At 34.4% G+C, this 16,221-nt stretch overlaps 1 protein-coding gene across 1 annotated transcript in view; it reads right to left on the minus strand.

The window, feature by feature from the left end:
- The window catches only part of LOC100267561 (mediator of RNA polymerase II transcription subunit 14), a 32,593-nt gene extending 21,262 nt beyond the window's left edge, over positions 1-11,331 (minus strand). Inside the window, exons 1-2 of the mRNA XM_010661571.3 lie at positions 10,930-11,331; positions 4,501-5,580 (exon numbers count right to left, since the gene is read on the minus strand). Of these exons, the coding sequence (XP_010659873.1) occupies positions 4,501-5,580; positions 10,930-11,139 (1,290 nt within the window). The 5' untranslated portion in view covers positions 11,140-11,331. The remainder of the gene's footprint in view (positions 1-4,500; positions 5,581-10,929) is intronic.
- Positions 11,332-16,221: the final 4,890 nt, after the last annotated feature.

The following is a 16,221-nucleotide window of genomic DNA, read 5'->3' on the forward strand; positions in this document are numbered from 1 at the left end:
CATCAGTGGGGGCTTTCTATCTGGATGGAGGATTAGAGGCAGGGGTGGAGAAGGGATTATGATATCCCATTTGCTCTTTGCGGACGACACCTTGGTGTTTTGTGAGGAGTCCCAGGATCAGTTGACGTATCTAAGTTGGCTTCTCATGTGGTTTGAGGCTTGCTCAGGTTTGAAAGTTAACTTGGAGAAGAGTGAGCTTATTCCGGTGGGGAGGGTGACTGATATAGAGGATTTGGCTCTGGAGTTGGGTTGTAAGGTGGGGGGTCTGCCTTCCAGGTATTTGGGTTTGCCTTTGGGGGCACCTTTCAAATCAGAGGTGGTATGGGATTGTGTTGAAGAGAGGTTTAGGAAAAGGTTGGCTATGTGGAAGAGACAGTATATTTCCAAGGGGGGAAGACTCACCCTTATTCGGAGCACTCTTTCCAGTTTGCCGGTTTACTTCATGTCTCTTTTCCTTTTGCCCAGAAAAGTTAGGATGCGGTTGGAGAAGATTCAGAGGGACTTCCTGTGGGGGGGAGGTGCTCTTGAACAGAGGCCTCATCTGGTTAGGTGGACTCTGGTTTGCTTGGAAAAGAAGAAAGGTGGTTTGGGGGTAAGAAACTTAGCGTTGATGAATAAAGCTCTCTTAGGCAAGTGGAATTGGCGTTTTGCCACTGAAAGAGAGGTGCTGTGGAAGAAAGTGATCAGTCACAAACATGGTGTAGAGGAGGGGGGTTGGTGTACTCGGGCCGAAAGAGGGAGGCATGGTGTAGGGCTGTGGAAAGCTATTAGAAAGGAATGGTTGGGTATGTATAGCAGTTTAGCCTTCCGTGTGGGCAATGGTCGAAGAGTGAGATTCTGGAAGGATAAGTGGTGCGGAGATGAGCCTCTCTACGAATCCTTCCCCTCTCTTTTTGCCATTTCTCAGGCTAAAGACGCGTGGGTTTCGGAAGTGTGGAACCCAGATGGTGTAGGCGATGGTTGGACCCCTTTGTTCTCAAGGGCGCTTAATGATTGGGAAATTGAGATGATGGAACAGTTTATGCTTAAAATCCAAGCTTTTAGGGTGCAAAGGGTGAACGAGGACAAGATAGTGTGGACAACATCTAAAAGTGGTGTTTTCTCAGTCAAGTCGCTCTACGCTATTTTGGAGCCTGGTGGTTCAGCTATGTTCCCTTATGTTGGTATTTGGAAAGCGAGTGTGCCGCCAAAGGTTGCTTTTTTCGCGTGGAAAGCATCTTGGGGCAAAATCTTAACTCTAGACCAACTTCAGAGGAGGGGCTATTCTTTGGCAAATAGGTGTTTTCTTTGTCTTGCTGAAGCAGAAACGGTGGATCATCTTTTACTCCATTGTGTTATGACGAGGACATTGTGGAATCTTCTTTTTTCTCTCTTTGGTGTGGAGTGGGTTCTCTCTGGTACAGTTAAGGATACTCTCCTGGGGTGGCATGGAGCGTTTGTGGGGAAAATCCGTAAAAAGGCGTGGCAAATGGCCCCCTTATGTATATTTTGGTCAGTGTGGAAGGAAAGAAATTCGTTGGCTTTTGGGAACGAGGTGTTGTCAATCCAAAGGTTGAAACATTCTTTTGTATGTAATTTGTGGTCATGGGTGAGGATGTTTATAGTTTTGAACCCGCGGTCTCTGGTTAGCTTTATTGAGTGGCTAGGCTTTTGTTATAGGTAGGGGTTTTGGCTCGCTTCCTTGGTGTAGTGTCGAGGGGCTGCTTTTGTATACTCTTTGTATACCTAGAGGACACTAGTTTGGTGTTTCCTCTTTCATTTTAATATACTTCACTTTACTTATCAAAAAAAAAAATAATGCGGAGTTTTAAATCCAAAGGATGAAAAACTCTTATTTGTAATTAGTGGTCTTGGTCCAGGGTGTCTATAGATGTGGACCTTATTTCTCTTTTTAGCTTTATCGATTGGCTAGGTTCTAAGTGAGGGTAAGAGATGTTTTTTATTCTCTCCCTCCCCCACTTGGTTGAGCCTTTTGGTGGTTGGTGTATACTTCATGTATACTTTGAGACGTTGTTTTGGCATTTCCTTTTAATATACTCTTTGTTTTTACACATCAAAAAAAAAATATATATATATATATATATATATATATATATACACTATCCTTTTTTAATAGGAAAAAAGAAAATATATTAAAAAACACCAACATGGGGTCTTATCTTAGTATACAACAAACACTCCAAAAAGAAAAATGGAAAGGAAAATTAATATGTCCTATCTCTTATCAATAAATAAGTGGACTAAGTCTTTGTGAAATTGTTTTCAACGTGGCATTTCTACCAAGATCTCTATGTTAGTTGGGTTAAAATCCACAATAATAGGATTTTTTTTTTTTTAGAAACGTATCAAGAAAGAATTGGACTTGGTTAGAAAAATGTTTGCTTGGTAAACAAGGATCAATGTTTAGGCAAGGTATGGAATGTATCAGTGAACATTTAATATGGTTTCATAAAATCCAGACTTGTTCAATTAATGGATTCTAGTCAATTGAAAGGATCTTTTGGTCACTCCATAGATCATTTTGATGCCATTAGTAATATGGATTTAATATATCACATACTAATCAATCAAAGGGATAAAGCATTACATAATTAAACATTAAAGTATCATAAATGTTCATTTTTCAAATAAACATATAAAAAGGTGAATATGAGATCACATTTGGTATTCTTTTTCTTACAGGCAAAAAATTAAGATTTATTAACAAAACACCAAACAAAAGGAGAAGGCGTGTCCTAGAGGGTGCAGCAAGTAAGGACTGTCAACACTCAACAAAAAGAAAGGAGAAGAAAGAAGAGCTGGGCCATTTTATTTTTTTTATTTTTTATTTGGATAACTAAGAGTGCGTATTAATTAATGCAAAAAGCGCACAAGAGTACACAAAATGTATACAAAGAGCACCAAACAAAAATCAGAAAAGAGGGTACACAAAAAAATACTCCCTCCCACAACAAGGACCCAATCAATCTATGAAGTCAACCAAAGGTGTATAGCCTACGCCTATGTACACCCTAACCCACAAAGAGATATTGTCAAGGAAAATGTTTTTTAGCCTTTGATCTGACAATTCCTCATATTCAAAATATCTCCTACTTCTTTCCTTCTACATCGTTCAAAAAATACATGGAGAAGCAGCTCTTCAAAAGCATTAATACACCTTCTATCTACAAAAGAGTCATGCCACCCTAGAAGAGTCTCCTTAATCCACTGAATACCAAAATGGAGAACAACAACTGCCACAATTGAGCCCGAGGAATCTACAACATCCAACAACAGATATATTGGCTTCCTTCACACACTAGCCTATGACAACAAAGTTTGATGACACTTCTAGCCATGAACTTTGATTGCTCCAATCCCTCAGTTTAATTTTCATACAATTCTCATACCCATTTCCAACCAAAATCCATAACCATGCCATATCTTTAACTGAAAACTTTTCTCCATTTTAACCAAAAAATATTTTTCAACCAGAAATCAGAAACCATATAAGAGAAGATGTTTCCAGCCTGTTTTTAAAAAAATTGTAAAACAATCAATTTTTAGAAGAAACTAATCAAATTCCAGAACCAATAAACTTCCCATTCAAACAAACCAATAAATTTCCATAGCCAAAAAACATTAGCACACACAAAACCATAGCCTAAGCATTGAGTTGTCACTGGCAAACCATCCATAGCCAAACAAAAGTCCCTACCACAAAGGGAGCACTTACAATTTTTATTTTAAAAGTATAACATTTTATGTTTGAACAGTATGAGGTTATTAAATATGCATGAGAGGGGATGCTTTTAAAAATATTTTACAAAACAAGTAACCAAAATCCAGAAATTGGGTGTGTGTGTGTGTGTGTGTGATAATGAGGTGTAAATATTAACTAAAAGGAATTTTATTATATTTATAATCTATAAGTAGGTTAAGAAATTAAAGGCTCCATAAAAATATTCCAGATTCTTTTATCCTTTTGCTTTAATATAAACGATGATTGAAATGCAAAAATTTTGACAAGGTATCTTATTTTGAAGAGACATTTTGGTCTTTTCAGAGGGGCTAAAGTCCTCTCCCAAAAAAAAAGAAAAAAAAAATTCAAATCGTGACGACTGCAATTTTTCACAAGTCAGGATATCTGCATTGACACAGTGAACAAAATACTCTGCAAAAAAACAAATAAAAGAGAGACGATGAATTTTTAGTATTTCAAGGTAAAAAGCTTACCTTTTTCTCATTACTTGGCAAATAGGGAGATCTCCCCTTTTCTTGATAACATTTTCATCCATAGATAAGAGAAATTTCAAATCAGATGCATAATTTGTTGATCATTATATATGATCACAAGGAATTTCACATGCTGGAAATCCAACTGGGGGTTCATAACCCTTCATGTATAAGGAGCTTGTCTATTGGTGCATGCTACATAAATAAATCATCTTTCTTTAAAAAAAAAAAAAGGTCAATAATAGTTATAATAAAGAAAGTGGAACATTCAAAAACTGAACCAACCTTTTTATTGTCAACTTCAGATTCATCTGCATGGCAATGTAGAAGAACATCCCCCATGGTCCGACAGATCTGACTATTTTTTGCCAGTTCTTTCTGGATTTCAAGAAGACGAGTATATCGACTACAACATATAGCTCTTAGCAGCAACTTCTCAACATCAATGCAATTTTGATCAAGTGAAAATTCTGCCTCCTTGCCAGTAAGTGGATCTATAACAAATGTGCTATGAAGACACTTTATTTGAAGATCTGGTCCTGGTTCAACTTTTATAAATGGGCATGATCCTGAGTCACTTGTACCAGAGTTTTTATCCAGATCTAACCAGTATACAATTTTTAACCCAGGAGTTCGTAGACCAGCTGAATCAGCTTCTCCATCTTGATTCATTTGCATGGAACCAGCACTCCCTCCTTGAGCAATATTTCCATCAGATATAAGCTCAAATCGAATTGCATCTTTCCATCTTCCTTGCCGTAGTGCTTTTACCTGTCTTATGACAGTGTCCATGATGAGTGCAACACAAAGCTCATGGAGGACTGAGTATAACATCATAAATGGATTTTCTGCTGCAGCCATCCTACGCTCTAAATCATCTCCGAGGGCATGCCGTCGCAGTTCTTCTAGTTTCACAAGTCCACCTCTTTCACCAACAAGCAGCTCCAAATGCAATATTCTCCACATAGATAGGTGTCCTCGGTAACCAAGGGTAACTAGAACCTTAAATTCCCCATCCACACACAGCAATGCAGTACCATCAGAAACTTTAACTTCAGAAATTTCTTTTGGGAGTGAAACTTCAAGTAATTTAGACCGTACAAGTGTGTCTAACTTTTTCAAAGCTGCCTTTTGTTGATCTCCAGTTAATGTGCCCTGCACACCCACATCTTCTACACATTTAGGCAAACGTTCATAAGTTCCAGTAAGAAGGACTTCAACAGCAGATGGAACATCATATATGGGAGCACGAGCTTGCTGTAGCCCCTCATGCATGAAAAAAAGTGAATCTGCAGCCTGTGTGAAACATGTATCATGACTTGATAGAGTAGATGCAAGTTGTTGACAGTACTGAATCAATGGAACCTGCACACACGGCAGCATTAACAAGAGAAATTGGAGTTAGAGATTCTAAATGCTTGGAGCATTGGAGGAAAATAACTTTTATGATTCATCAAAAAAGAATTCCAATGGACATTCTTACTTCAATTACAGAAAGCATATGACAAAATGCTTTTTATTTCTTGAACAAGCAAAAGGAAGCAAAAGATAAAACCATAAAAATTACAAGCTCCATTCATAAAATGGCATAGTGATATTTCACAATTTTCAGATTACATGGACTATACTTTTTTTTTAGACAACAAAAGCATGTATAGAGAATCACCAAAAAGGAAGGGTGCACTCTATGCGTATAGGCAGTACACAAAACATCCCAAAACAAGCACCAAACATAAACAAGGTTTGCCTACAAAAACAAGGCAAGCTAACCACAAGAAAGAGAATCTAAGAAATTCAAAATAGAGGGCTTCTCCATTTCCATTGAAGCATAGACCACTCTAAAAGTGATTAAATGAAGAACTCCTTCAATCTTTGATTTGAGAGCTCTTCATTATTGAAAGTCTTTCGGTTGAGCTCTTTCCAAATACACTAAAATAAGCAAATCGGAGCCAAGCACCAAACTATTCTTCCCTTCTTATCTAGCCCCTTAAATTTCCATTCAAGGAGTAGAGTTCTCACTGAAACCGGAAACACCAAATCAAGCCAAAGACTGCTAACAAAAATGCCTATAACACTCTTGTCTTATCATAATGAATCAAGATGTGATCAGTTGATTATTTATTATCTTTACAAAGGTTGCATCTCTTGACCATGGGTTATCCCCTCTTCATTAACGTATCAATAGTTAAGATATTCCCCTAAACAACTTCCCATGCAAAGAAACACATTCTAAGTGGAAGCGTCAATACATTTCAAAAGGGGGGAGGATTACCTTAATTCGAAGTACTTTGTCCAATTTGTCGATTTATTTCATGTTTATTTTCCAGCTGCCTAAGGTGGTTAGAATGAGATTGGAGAAGATTCAAAGGGATTTTTTGTGGGGTGGTGGGGCTCTTGAGCAAAAACCGCACTTAGTAAGGTGGCCGATTGTTTGTGTTGAAAAAAGTAAAGGAGGGCTAGGGGTTAAGAGTCTTGGGACTTTCAATAGGGCTCTCCTTGGCAAGTGGTTTTGGCACTTTACTTTTGAAAGAAAGGCCCTTTGGAACCAAGTGATTAGAAGGAAATATGGGGAGGAAAGAGGAGGGTGGAGATCTTGTGAGGCTAGGGAGGCCTATGGAGTCGGGTTGTGGAAAGCAATAAGTAAGATGGGACATCTAGTAACCCCTTATTTTGACTTTGTGGTGGGTGATGAAAAGAAGGTGAGGTTTTGGAAAGATAAGTGGTGCAGAACCACCCCTTTGTGCAAGGCGTTCCTTTCATTATTTGCTCTAGCAACTTCCAAAGAGGCGTGGGTAAATGAAGTTTGGACAGCCGTGGGGGAAAGGGGGGAAGTTGGAGTCCTTGTTTCAATAGACCTTTCAATGATTGGGAGTTGAAAGAGATGGAAAGGTTGTTTTGTTGCTTGGATGGGAAGAAGGTTAGTGTGGATGAGGAGGATAGGGTGAGGTGGATCGATTCAAAGGATGGGGTTTTTTCAGTTAAGTCTTTATATAGGGCTTTGTAGCCAGTTTCTCTTGCTTCTTTCCCTTCGAAGATTATTTGGAACTCTTGTGTGCAGCCCAAATTAAGTTTCTTTGCTTGGGAGGCTTCGTGGGAAAGATTTCTAACCTTGGACCGTTTGCAAAAGAGGGGTTGGGCTTTAGCTAATAGATGTTTTCTGTGCCAAACTTTTGAGGAGCCGATTGATCACCTCCTTCTTCATCGTGAAAAAACAAGGGAAGTGTGAATGTTGTTCCTTTCTTTATTTCAAGTTACTTGGGTTGTTTCCTTCTTTGGTAAAGGAAACCCTTTTAGGGTGGAGGGGCTCTTTCGTGGGTACGAAGAGAAAGAAGGTGTGGCAAGTGGGACCATTATGCTTGTTTTGGGCCATTTGGAAGGCAAGGAATAGAATTGCTTTAGAGGATAGCGTGTTGTCCATCCAAAGGCTGAAAGCTTCTTTTGTGTATTTACTTTGGTCGGAAACCAAATTGTGGATAAAAGATGGTCCTTCGACCTTAATAGATTTTGTAGATTGGGTGGGTTCGCGATGAGGGAGAAGGCTTTTTTGTTTTTCCTTGTTGTTTTGGGTCCTTTTGTAAGGGAGTGAGTGTCTCTATACTGTAATTTTGTGGGTCGCTATTTTAGCACCTCTTTGCAATACAATTCTTTTGCTTATTGATAAAAAAAAAGGTGGAGTATGAGATCCCCAAATCTCTTTGGTTGGGAATACTAATTATTCCAAGCAAATTAAGGATTTGTAGTACAACTCAACACTAAATTTTCCCCTCCTATTACCTTTCCAGAGTAAAATGTCCTCTCTTTCTTGTACTTTCAATGGGTAACTAAGCTTCAAAACTTGTGTCACCTATTCTATCTCCCAATCTTGAAAGAGTCTTCTAAATCGAACCTCCCAACGACCACCTAGCCTCCTCCATCTCATAAATCTGCAATTGTAGAATTCTTGGAGGAGGCTATTCTTAAAAGCATAGGGAATGTGTCCTTCAACTTAAACTCCCCCACCTATCCATCCCACCAAACTTTTGCACATCTATTTTTTCCAATTCAGATAGTTAATATGAAACGGAACTCTTCCCAACTTTTTCTAATATCTCTCCATAGGCTCATATGCCCATATGCCCATGAACCAAGAGATGAGATTAAGTGGTTATCAAACATCAAATCTAAGGTAGGCATGTTGAGACACTGGAGTATAATAAATTACCCATGTTATTAACACCTCTGAAGATTGATGAAGGAATGAAAATGAAGCAATTTCCAATAAAATGGGAGACAGGCAAGATTATGTTTAGCACATATGGAAAAGATCCAAGGGGAATGTCCATAAAAAGTGTGAAACCATAGCCTTTTCTAGCTCTTATATTTTCTTAACTATCTCTTGAAATTTCTCTGATAGTTTCTCCATACAATTCTCCTTACATGGACACTTCATAGTTCAGTTTTTCTTATCTCTGTACCATGAGGATATGACCTATGATTGGCAGTTTCCTTGCAATTACACCCCTAATTGTCGAAACAAACTATTGTCCCCATTTTATCTTCTGGAAAATACCACAGCAGAATTTAACTTTCACAGTGCACTGAATCCTCGTCCACGTTTTTTAATGAAAATATTTGTGCTTCCATAATATGGTTTTAGTTTTTAACAAAAATGCGTGTTTATATGGATATCCACATTTCTATTTTTTTAATTGAAATATCTGTTTTACCATAAGTGTTTAATAAATATCTATTTTTCCAGTTCTTAACAAAAATATCTGCGTTTCAACTTGGTTCCATTATCTTCTCATTCAGTCATTGATAGTATTCTAATATCACAAGTACTATGCATGCCATTAAATCCCGATCCAGATCAATTACACCAATGCTTCATCCACCTGAAATTGTTTACTTTTCTTATGACAAGATCTAAGTTTCCACCTTGTTCTGTGTTTCTTTTCATCCGGTAATCAGATAGTAAGTATCATGATCTATCCAATATCACATCAGAACTATAGATGCCATTGAATCCTGATCCTAGAGAGCTAGGGTGACACCAATGCGTCTCCCTTCACTTGAAATCCAATGGAATTAACACCGTCAAAAGATGAAAGTATGAGAGATAGATGGATAGGTAGATACAGGGATTGATAAATGATATATAGATACTGATAGATAGATATATAGATATTTAGACAGATACATAGATAATAGATATCATATATGGGGCAGAACTCCAACAATGATTTGGAAAGCTGGCATAAACTAAGTTTGTTTGGGGACTACCATGAGTCCAAGATGCACAAGTACTGAAACCTTTAGAATGGTCCATAGGGATAGTTAGGATCGTTAAGAGGGATTAACTCTATTCCCTGCCGCAAGGGAAAGAGCCTAAGCTAGTTCAGTTCCATCACCTTCCAGTGTTTATGCCTGCAATCTTGAATAGGTTATCGGTACAATTGACTTCATTCCCTGCCGCAAGGGAAAGAGCCTAAACTAGTTCAGTGCCATCACCTTCCAGTGTTTATGTCTGCAATCTTGAATAGGTTATCAGTACAATTGACTTCATTCCCTGCCGCAAGGGAAACAGCCTAAGCTAGTTCAGTTCCATCGCTTTCCAGTGTTCATGCCCACGATCTTGTATCAGCACATCTTCTATTGTATTTAGGTCTTCCAGGTGAGGCTCAAGACAGTAATAAGCAATTCAAGCATATGGCATCTTAATTTTTATTTTCAAACAGTAAGAAGCAAATTCAATTATAAATAAGAAGAAGACCAATTTTAGATATAAGCATCCTTCGTCCTAATGCAACTATTAGGGTAAATCAAGGCAAAATTTTCATTCTAACTTTCCTTCTTTTTCTAATTGGAAATGAAAGAACCAGAACTTTTTTTTTTTTTTTGATAGGCAATTGAAGGAACCAGAAGAATAATGACATAAGATTCAAAAAATCACTTTTTTTTTAATCATCTCCGGAAACTTCCTAGCAACCAATCAGGAGATAAAAAACCAAGGTTTACAATCCTTCCTAATAATGAAGGCACAATACAAAACGTAAATGCTGCTAAAAACCACAAAATGGATAGGTTCCAAAAGGATTTGTTTATTTCAACAGAAAACAGCCCTGGAAGAAAAATGAATCTTTGAAATATATCTGTTATATTTGGCAGGAAATTTTTTGACATGAAACAAGCATGAATTCTAAAGTTCCAAAGTTTCTGTTTATTCAATAGAAAATAGTTCCTAAGAAAATTTCTCAGAAGAACATTCTCCATAAAGTCCCATTTATCTTGATGGATATCCTACCCCAGAAATTATGAAAAATTGTAATATCCCTTCTCTCCTTCACTTCATTTAAAAGAAATGTATCTCTTATATATTTTCTGGGGACAAAATTTCCCGACAATGTTTCCCTCAAACCAAACAAAGCCCCATAAAGATTTCACTGAAAAGCCCTGATTAACATTTAATTTTTAGGCAATCAGACGAAAATGACATATTCAATAGAATTTTAAAAATTAAAAATAAAGACACAAGCCAACAACAGCAGCAGATTAAGCAGCCTCCGAAAACTCCAATTTCTTCATAGGTTTACATTCTCCCAATAACCGAGATTCGGAACCCAATCCAAATACGTCCAGCTAATCACAATTTTCCAAATTTGATCGAAAAACTACTTTCTCGGGAAACAAATTCCAGGAAAACAAAGAAAACCGAGAAAAAGAAAAAGAATTGACCTGTTGACACCACTTTGCGAGAACATTGAGGCGAAGCATCCGTTGCTGAGTCTTGACAATGAACTTGAGAAGACTGATCTTCTTCTCGGAGTCGGACTGGTCGGAGGACTTGGATATCTCCATCAAGTCCTTGAGAGAGAGGAAAGACTCCTCCGCGGCTCGACTCACCAGAGTCGAGAACTCCACTGTTTGGTGCCCTAACTCGGCCATTGAAGACGCAGATTGTGGTGGATTGGATCTATGGCGTCAGGGTCATGGAGAAAGCTAGGGCTTTTTTCTAGAGAGAGAGAGCAAACAGACACTCCTCTCTCTACAACATATTAGAAGTTAGAGAGAGAGAGTGAGTTGAAAATGGAAACTTATAAACACTTCTTGAACTTGGGTACGAGTCGGATCCTTGTCTGTCCGTTAGTCTATTCCTTATCTTCCTTCTTCCTGGGCTCTAAATTTTGGACAATATTTTCTTTTTTTTTTTCCTTTTTAAAATTTTATTTTAGGGTTTCTTTATTCTATGACATAATATTTATTTTTTATACTTTTTAAAAATATTAAAATATTAAAAATATATTTACGACAAATCAAATCATATTGCATGTGCATTTAAATCTCGTTGATTTTATTTATTTATGGAGTTTTATTCTTTGTATCTTTATTTAACAATTTAAATTTTTTTATACATTTTTAACGATAAATATTGAAAGTTTGATAAATACCGATACTTAGGTTTTTTTAAATATTATTATAAATTTTTTATTGTAATGTTTGAAGCAAAATCTTTTATAAATGGAATAATATAAAGAATTTATTTAAATAGTAAAATGTTTAATCATGGTAAGGATGGATGCTTCTAAAGCAAGTCAATTCTTACTTCTATATCAAGAATAACGATTTCAAAAATACATATCAAAAATATTTTGTTAATATGTCACAAAACATGAAATAATAGGAATTAATATTGGAATAAAATATATGTAAAATGACCTTATAACAAAAAAAAATGTATTTTATTATTTTTTAAATAACTTCGCTTTTGAAGTTATATTAATATCTTTTTAAAGTTATATCAATATGATTTTGTTTTTGTTTTTTTAAGTAATATTAAGATTATTTTTTTCATAGTTCATTGATTTTTATTAAATAATTTTGGTAACTTTAAAAATATTTAAATATATTAAATTATGAGATGATTTTAACATTTTAAAAAATTTAACCATATTAAATGGTTTTATGACTTTAAATATTTAAATGTTCAAATATTTATATTTATATCTAGTTATAATTATTTTTTTTTCAAATATTTAAATATTTAGATAAATATATAATAGATATTGACCCACTTAATATTTTGATGAATCATAGCCACATTCCTTAAACTTAATTAAGAAAACTCATTTATCAAGATGAGGAATGAGATTAGTTCTTTATTGGGTCTATTCTATATTTTGATTCCTCAAAGTAAGTAAACAAATGGAATGAATTGTGATTTTCTCATATTACCTTCATTTTTATAATTAGTTGTATTTGTAAATAGCAAAAATCCAATCTCATTCTCTATGTTCAATATTGTACTTACTGAAATAACAACCTTCTTTTGCAATAAGCTATTAGTTTATTACTTTTCATGGTGCTTTACTATTTCATTTCTCGTCTTTTTGACTATTTTTTAGTTGCAAATGCCTTTAAATCTCTTTACCTTAAGAATCAAGAGAAGACTTATTGATATTTCTTGAAAGTTTGTTTTTATTTTTATTTTTTTCCTTCATATTTGTTCTAAAGATTAGGTTTTCAAACTCTTGTTTATAAGATTAAAGTACTTGACTTTTGTTTTTAGCGATTAAGTTAGTTGGCTTGGAGTTTTAGTTTTCTAGATTCATGAAAAAGGTACTAGATTTAGTTAGAAATATGAATTTTCTTTCATTTTGTTTTATTATAAAGAAAAAAATAATGAAAGAAAATGTGTTTTTTTTTAATTGACAAACCAAGGGTGAACACTTTTCTAAACCCACACTTAGTCCTTAATCATGCATATGATCAAAGTTATGAAAATTATATAAAAGGTTAATTTCATTTACAATGTTGAGATTTAGTGTAAATATACTAAGTAACCATTAATTTCAAATTCATCAATTAAAACTCCTTATTGATATACTTCACATAAAAAATAAATTAAATAAATTTATAAAAGTATTAACCGATGAAATTTGAAACCAATTATGGTTAGGTATATTTCTATCAAATCTCAAGGAATTTAAATGAAATTAACTAATTATATAAATTATTTATGAATCTACTATATATGCTTCTTAAGTGTGTATGTTATAGAAACTACATGGCTTCTATGTAAATTGCTTCTTAAGCCTAATTAGTCAGAAAGTTCAATAGTTAAGAAATTGAGCTTGAAACTTGCATTTAGTTAGTTCAATTGCTATACAAATTTTTTACCAAGTGAAACCAAAGTTGTTCATGAACAAATTGCATTTCATTTAAAATGTAGATATTTAAAATTAATCCATTTAAATACTTAAACTTTTAGGTTGTGTTTTGTTGGTCGGTTTAAATGGCATGATATGATTTAAAATTCCAATCCGATATTCGAATTGTGATGAGATAGGAAATAAAGGGGGATAATTTATATGAAGCTCATTTCTAATCTTTCCTATGTGGAATATAACAATCTCATACATTGACAATTGATATACTAATCTAGGGATATAAAAATCTCATCCTAATCCATCTCATTTCCTAAAAATAAAACTTGATCTAAGTTGAGACATTCTATGGATGATCTTCAAGCAAATTAGAGGATTTCTAAGAGAGACTCATGATTTTTCTTTAATGTCTCTAGTCATTGATAAAGATTTAGGCAATTCGTAGGTGAGTGTTTGGTTATAGTGAAACTTATTGTAGTATCTAAGGCTTATTCATTTTCTAAATCACTTTAGATCTGTTTCTTGATTTATTTCCTAGTTTCTAAACTTTAAATTTTTAGATTTTTACATGATTGTTGAGTTTAGAGAATTGTTTTAATTTTTTTTTCGATGTTTTCATCAGTATGCAAGGTTGTTACTTTCTTTGACAGTGATAATAAATTTAGTAGGGGTGGGGAATAGGAGAAGAAAGCTAGGAAATGGTGTCTTTTGCTATTTATAAATCTATTTTGTTTTGAGGTTTGCACTGCTACTCTATTCCATTTCCCATATGCATTGTGAAGCATTTAGTATGACAAGAACCTTATTCTTTGCTTGGTTGTGGCTTTTTTAGGAAGATGAGAATTAAAATTGAAGTGTTGAATCACAATTAATTCATATTTTTTTATGTTGCAACAACATTAAAGAAGGTTTTGCATTACACTATAATGGTAGCTCAAAAGCTGAGATATTTCTCATGGGTGAGCTTCTTGAACAAAATTTTAGAGAAAACTATAAATTAGTTGGTCCATTTTATCACCTAATAAGAATGATTCTTTTGCATAGAAAGCATATAAATAAACTCATTTCTTAGATAACCCAAGCTCTTGAAAATATGCAAGAGGTTCAGGGGAGTGTACTTGGATTCTTGGGTTGCAATTTGTTTTTTCTCAAATTTATTAAAAGTAAAGTCTAATCCTTATATTTTGTTTCTCATTAATCTTAAATTTTGTCAATAAGATGTAACAATTAATAGTACAACTTTTAAACATTCCAATAGCTGAGAGATACAAAATTTCAAGGATCAAGGTCTAGCATTTGACATCATGCCTATACATTGAAATTTCTTTTCAAATGCATTTTCTATTCTTATTCTTATTTTATATGAATAAAACCATCATTTTTTTAGGGTGGAGTCTCCTAAATGGTGTAGAACGTGGACTTGTGTATGTTGGGGAATTTTATTGCTCCACTTGTTTGTTTTAGGCAAAGTAGCATCTTTCACTAGCAATATGGGTCTTTGATCTATTTCTCATCTTAATGATCAAGTCTGATTGCAATCCCCCGAATACCAACATTGACACACATGATTGGTGACTTTTTCACACCCATAATAGTCAAAATGGTGAAATAGAGAAACAAAAAAGTGGTCAAATATTCAATAGTCTTGGCTTTGTAAAAAGACCATGGCTTCGACTCTTCAGGTTAGAACAAGGGTGTTGGTAGTGGTTTCTTATAGTTCTTGTTTGTTTGAGTAGTTGTGCTCAACGACTACCTCTCTGAGAACTTGTTGGCCGACATCCTCTTCTTTCCACTCAATTCTCACTCAACTCTTTTTTTCCTAGGATCACTAAACACCACTCAAAGCAAAACTTGTGAAGTTGTGAGAAAGGCCACTACTTAGATGATTCATAGATGGAAACCCCATCATTTTGCCTTAAAATTAAAGGGATAGAGTTTAATTTGTTTTTTTATTTATTCAATATTCTTCTAATAATGATGGTGAACATGATGATGATGATTATTAAAATATTAGTAAAGGAATTAAGGTTTTGGGGATTGTTCTAAGAAGAACAAAGGATGTTGGTAAGTTCTGATTGACTGTTTTGTTCTTATCCTATATAGTGTTTTGTTCTTATCTTGTGTAGTGTCAACTTTATAATTTTTTTTTCTTTTTTAAACTTATAAAGTAGTTTGATTAGTTGTCTTAAACCATCTATTTCACCTAATCAGAGTAAAAGTGAATAAGGGATAAAAATGGAAAAAAAAAAATAGAGGATAAAATATTCATAAAAAGTAAAGTAGCCACCACTTGTGTAGAAATAGTTAATACAATAGTGCTTTGTGGTTGGAGCTAGTATTTATAGACATAAAGGCCTCCTTGAATTAAATTTTAATGTCGGCCAACTCTTGCTTGAGTGAATATGGTTTAGTTGTCCTAAACTTATTTACCTTCAATAAGTTATAGACATACCATTTGCATCTTTAATTATAAACTTACATTATATTTAATTTAACTTGTCAAATAATATTGCATTGGGATATTGATGCATAGAATCATTGTATGCATAGTTTCATTATTACAAACAGATTGTGTGTGTATCTTCAATTTTAAATATTTGTTAAATGTTTTGTTTAGATTTAAGTATTATCTTCATTTTAATTTTTGAAATTGTTGATGCATAGCTTTAATCATTTTGTCTTTGATACTGTTAGATAGTGTACAATTATTTAGGTTATTTACTTTTCCTTTTACTTTTCTTTCCTTATTGTATTGTGGGTCCCACTAACATGTATATATATACCCAAGTCCAATGTGTATTCTTTATAGTTTTTCAATAACAATAATTAGAGATTCTCCCTTTTCTCTCTTTTCACATATACT

The sequence above is a fragment of the Vitis vinifera genome, chromosome 14 (assembly GCF_030704535.1).
Source record: "Vitis vinifera cultivar Pinot Noir 40024 chromosome 14, ASM3070453v1".
Classification (NCBI taxonomy): domain Eukaryota; kingdom Viridiplantae; phylum Streptophyta; class Magnoliopsida; order Vitales; family Vitaceae; genus Vitis; species Vitis vinifera.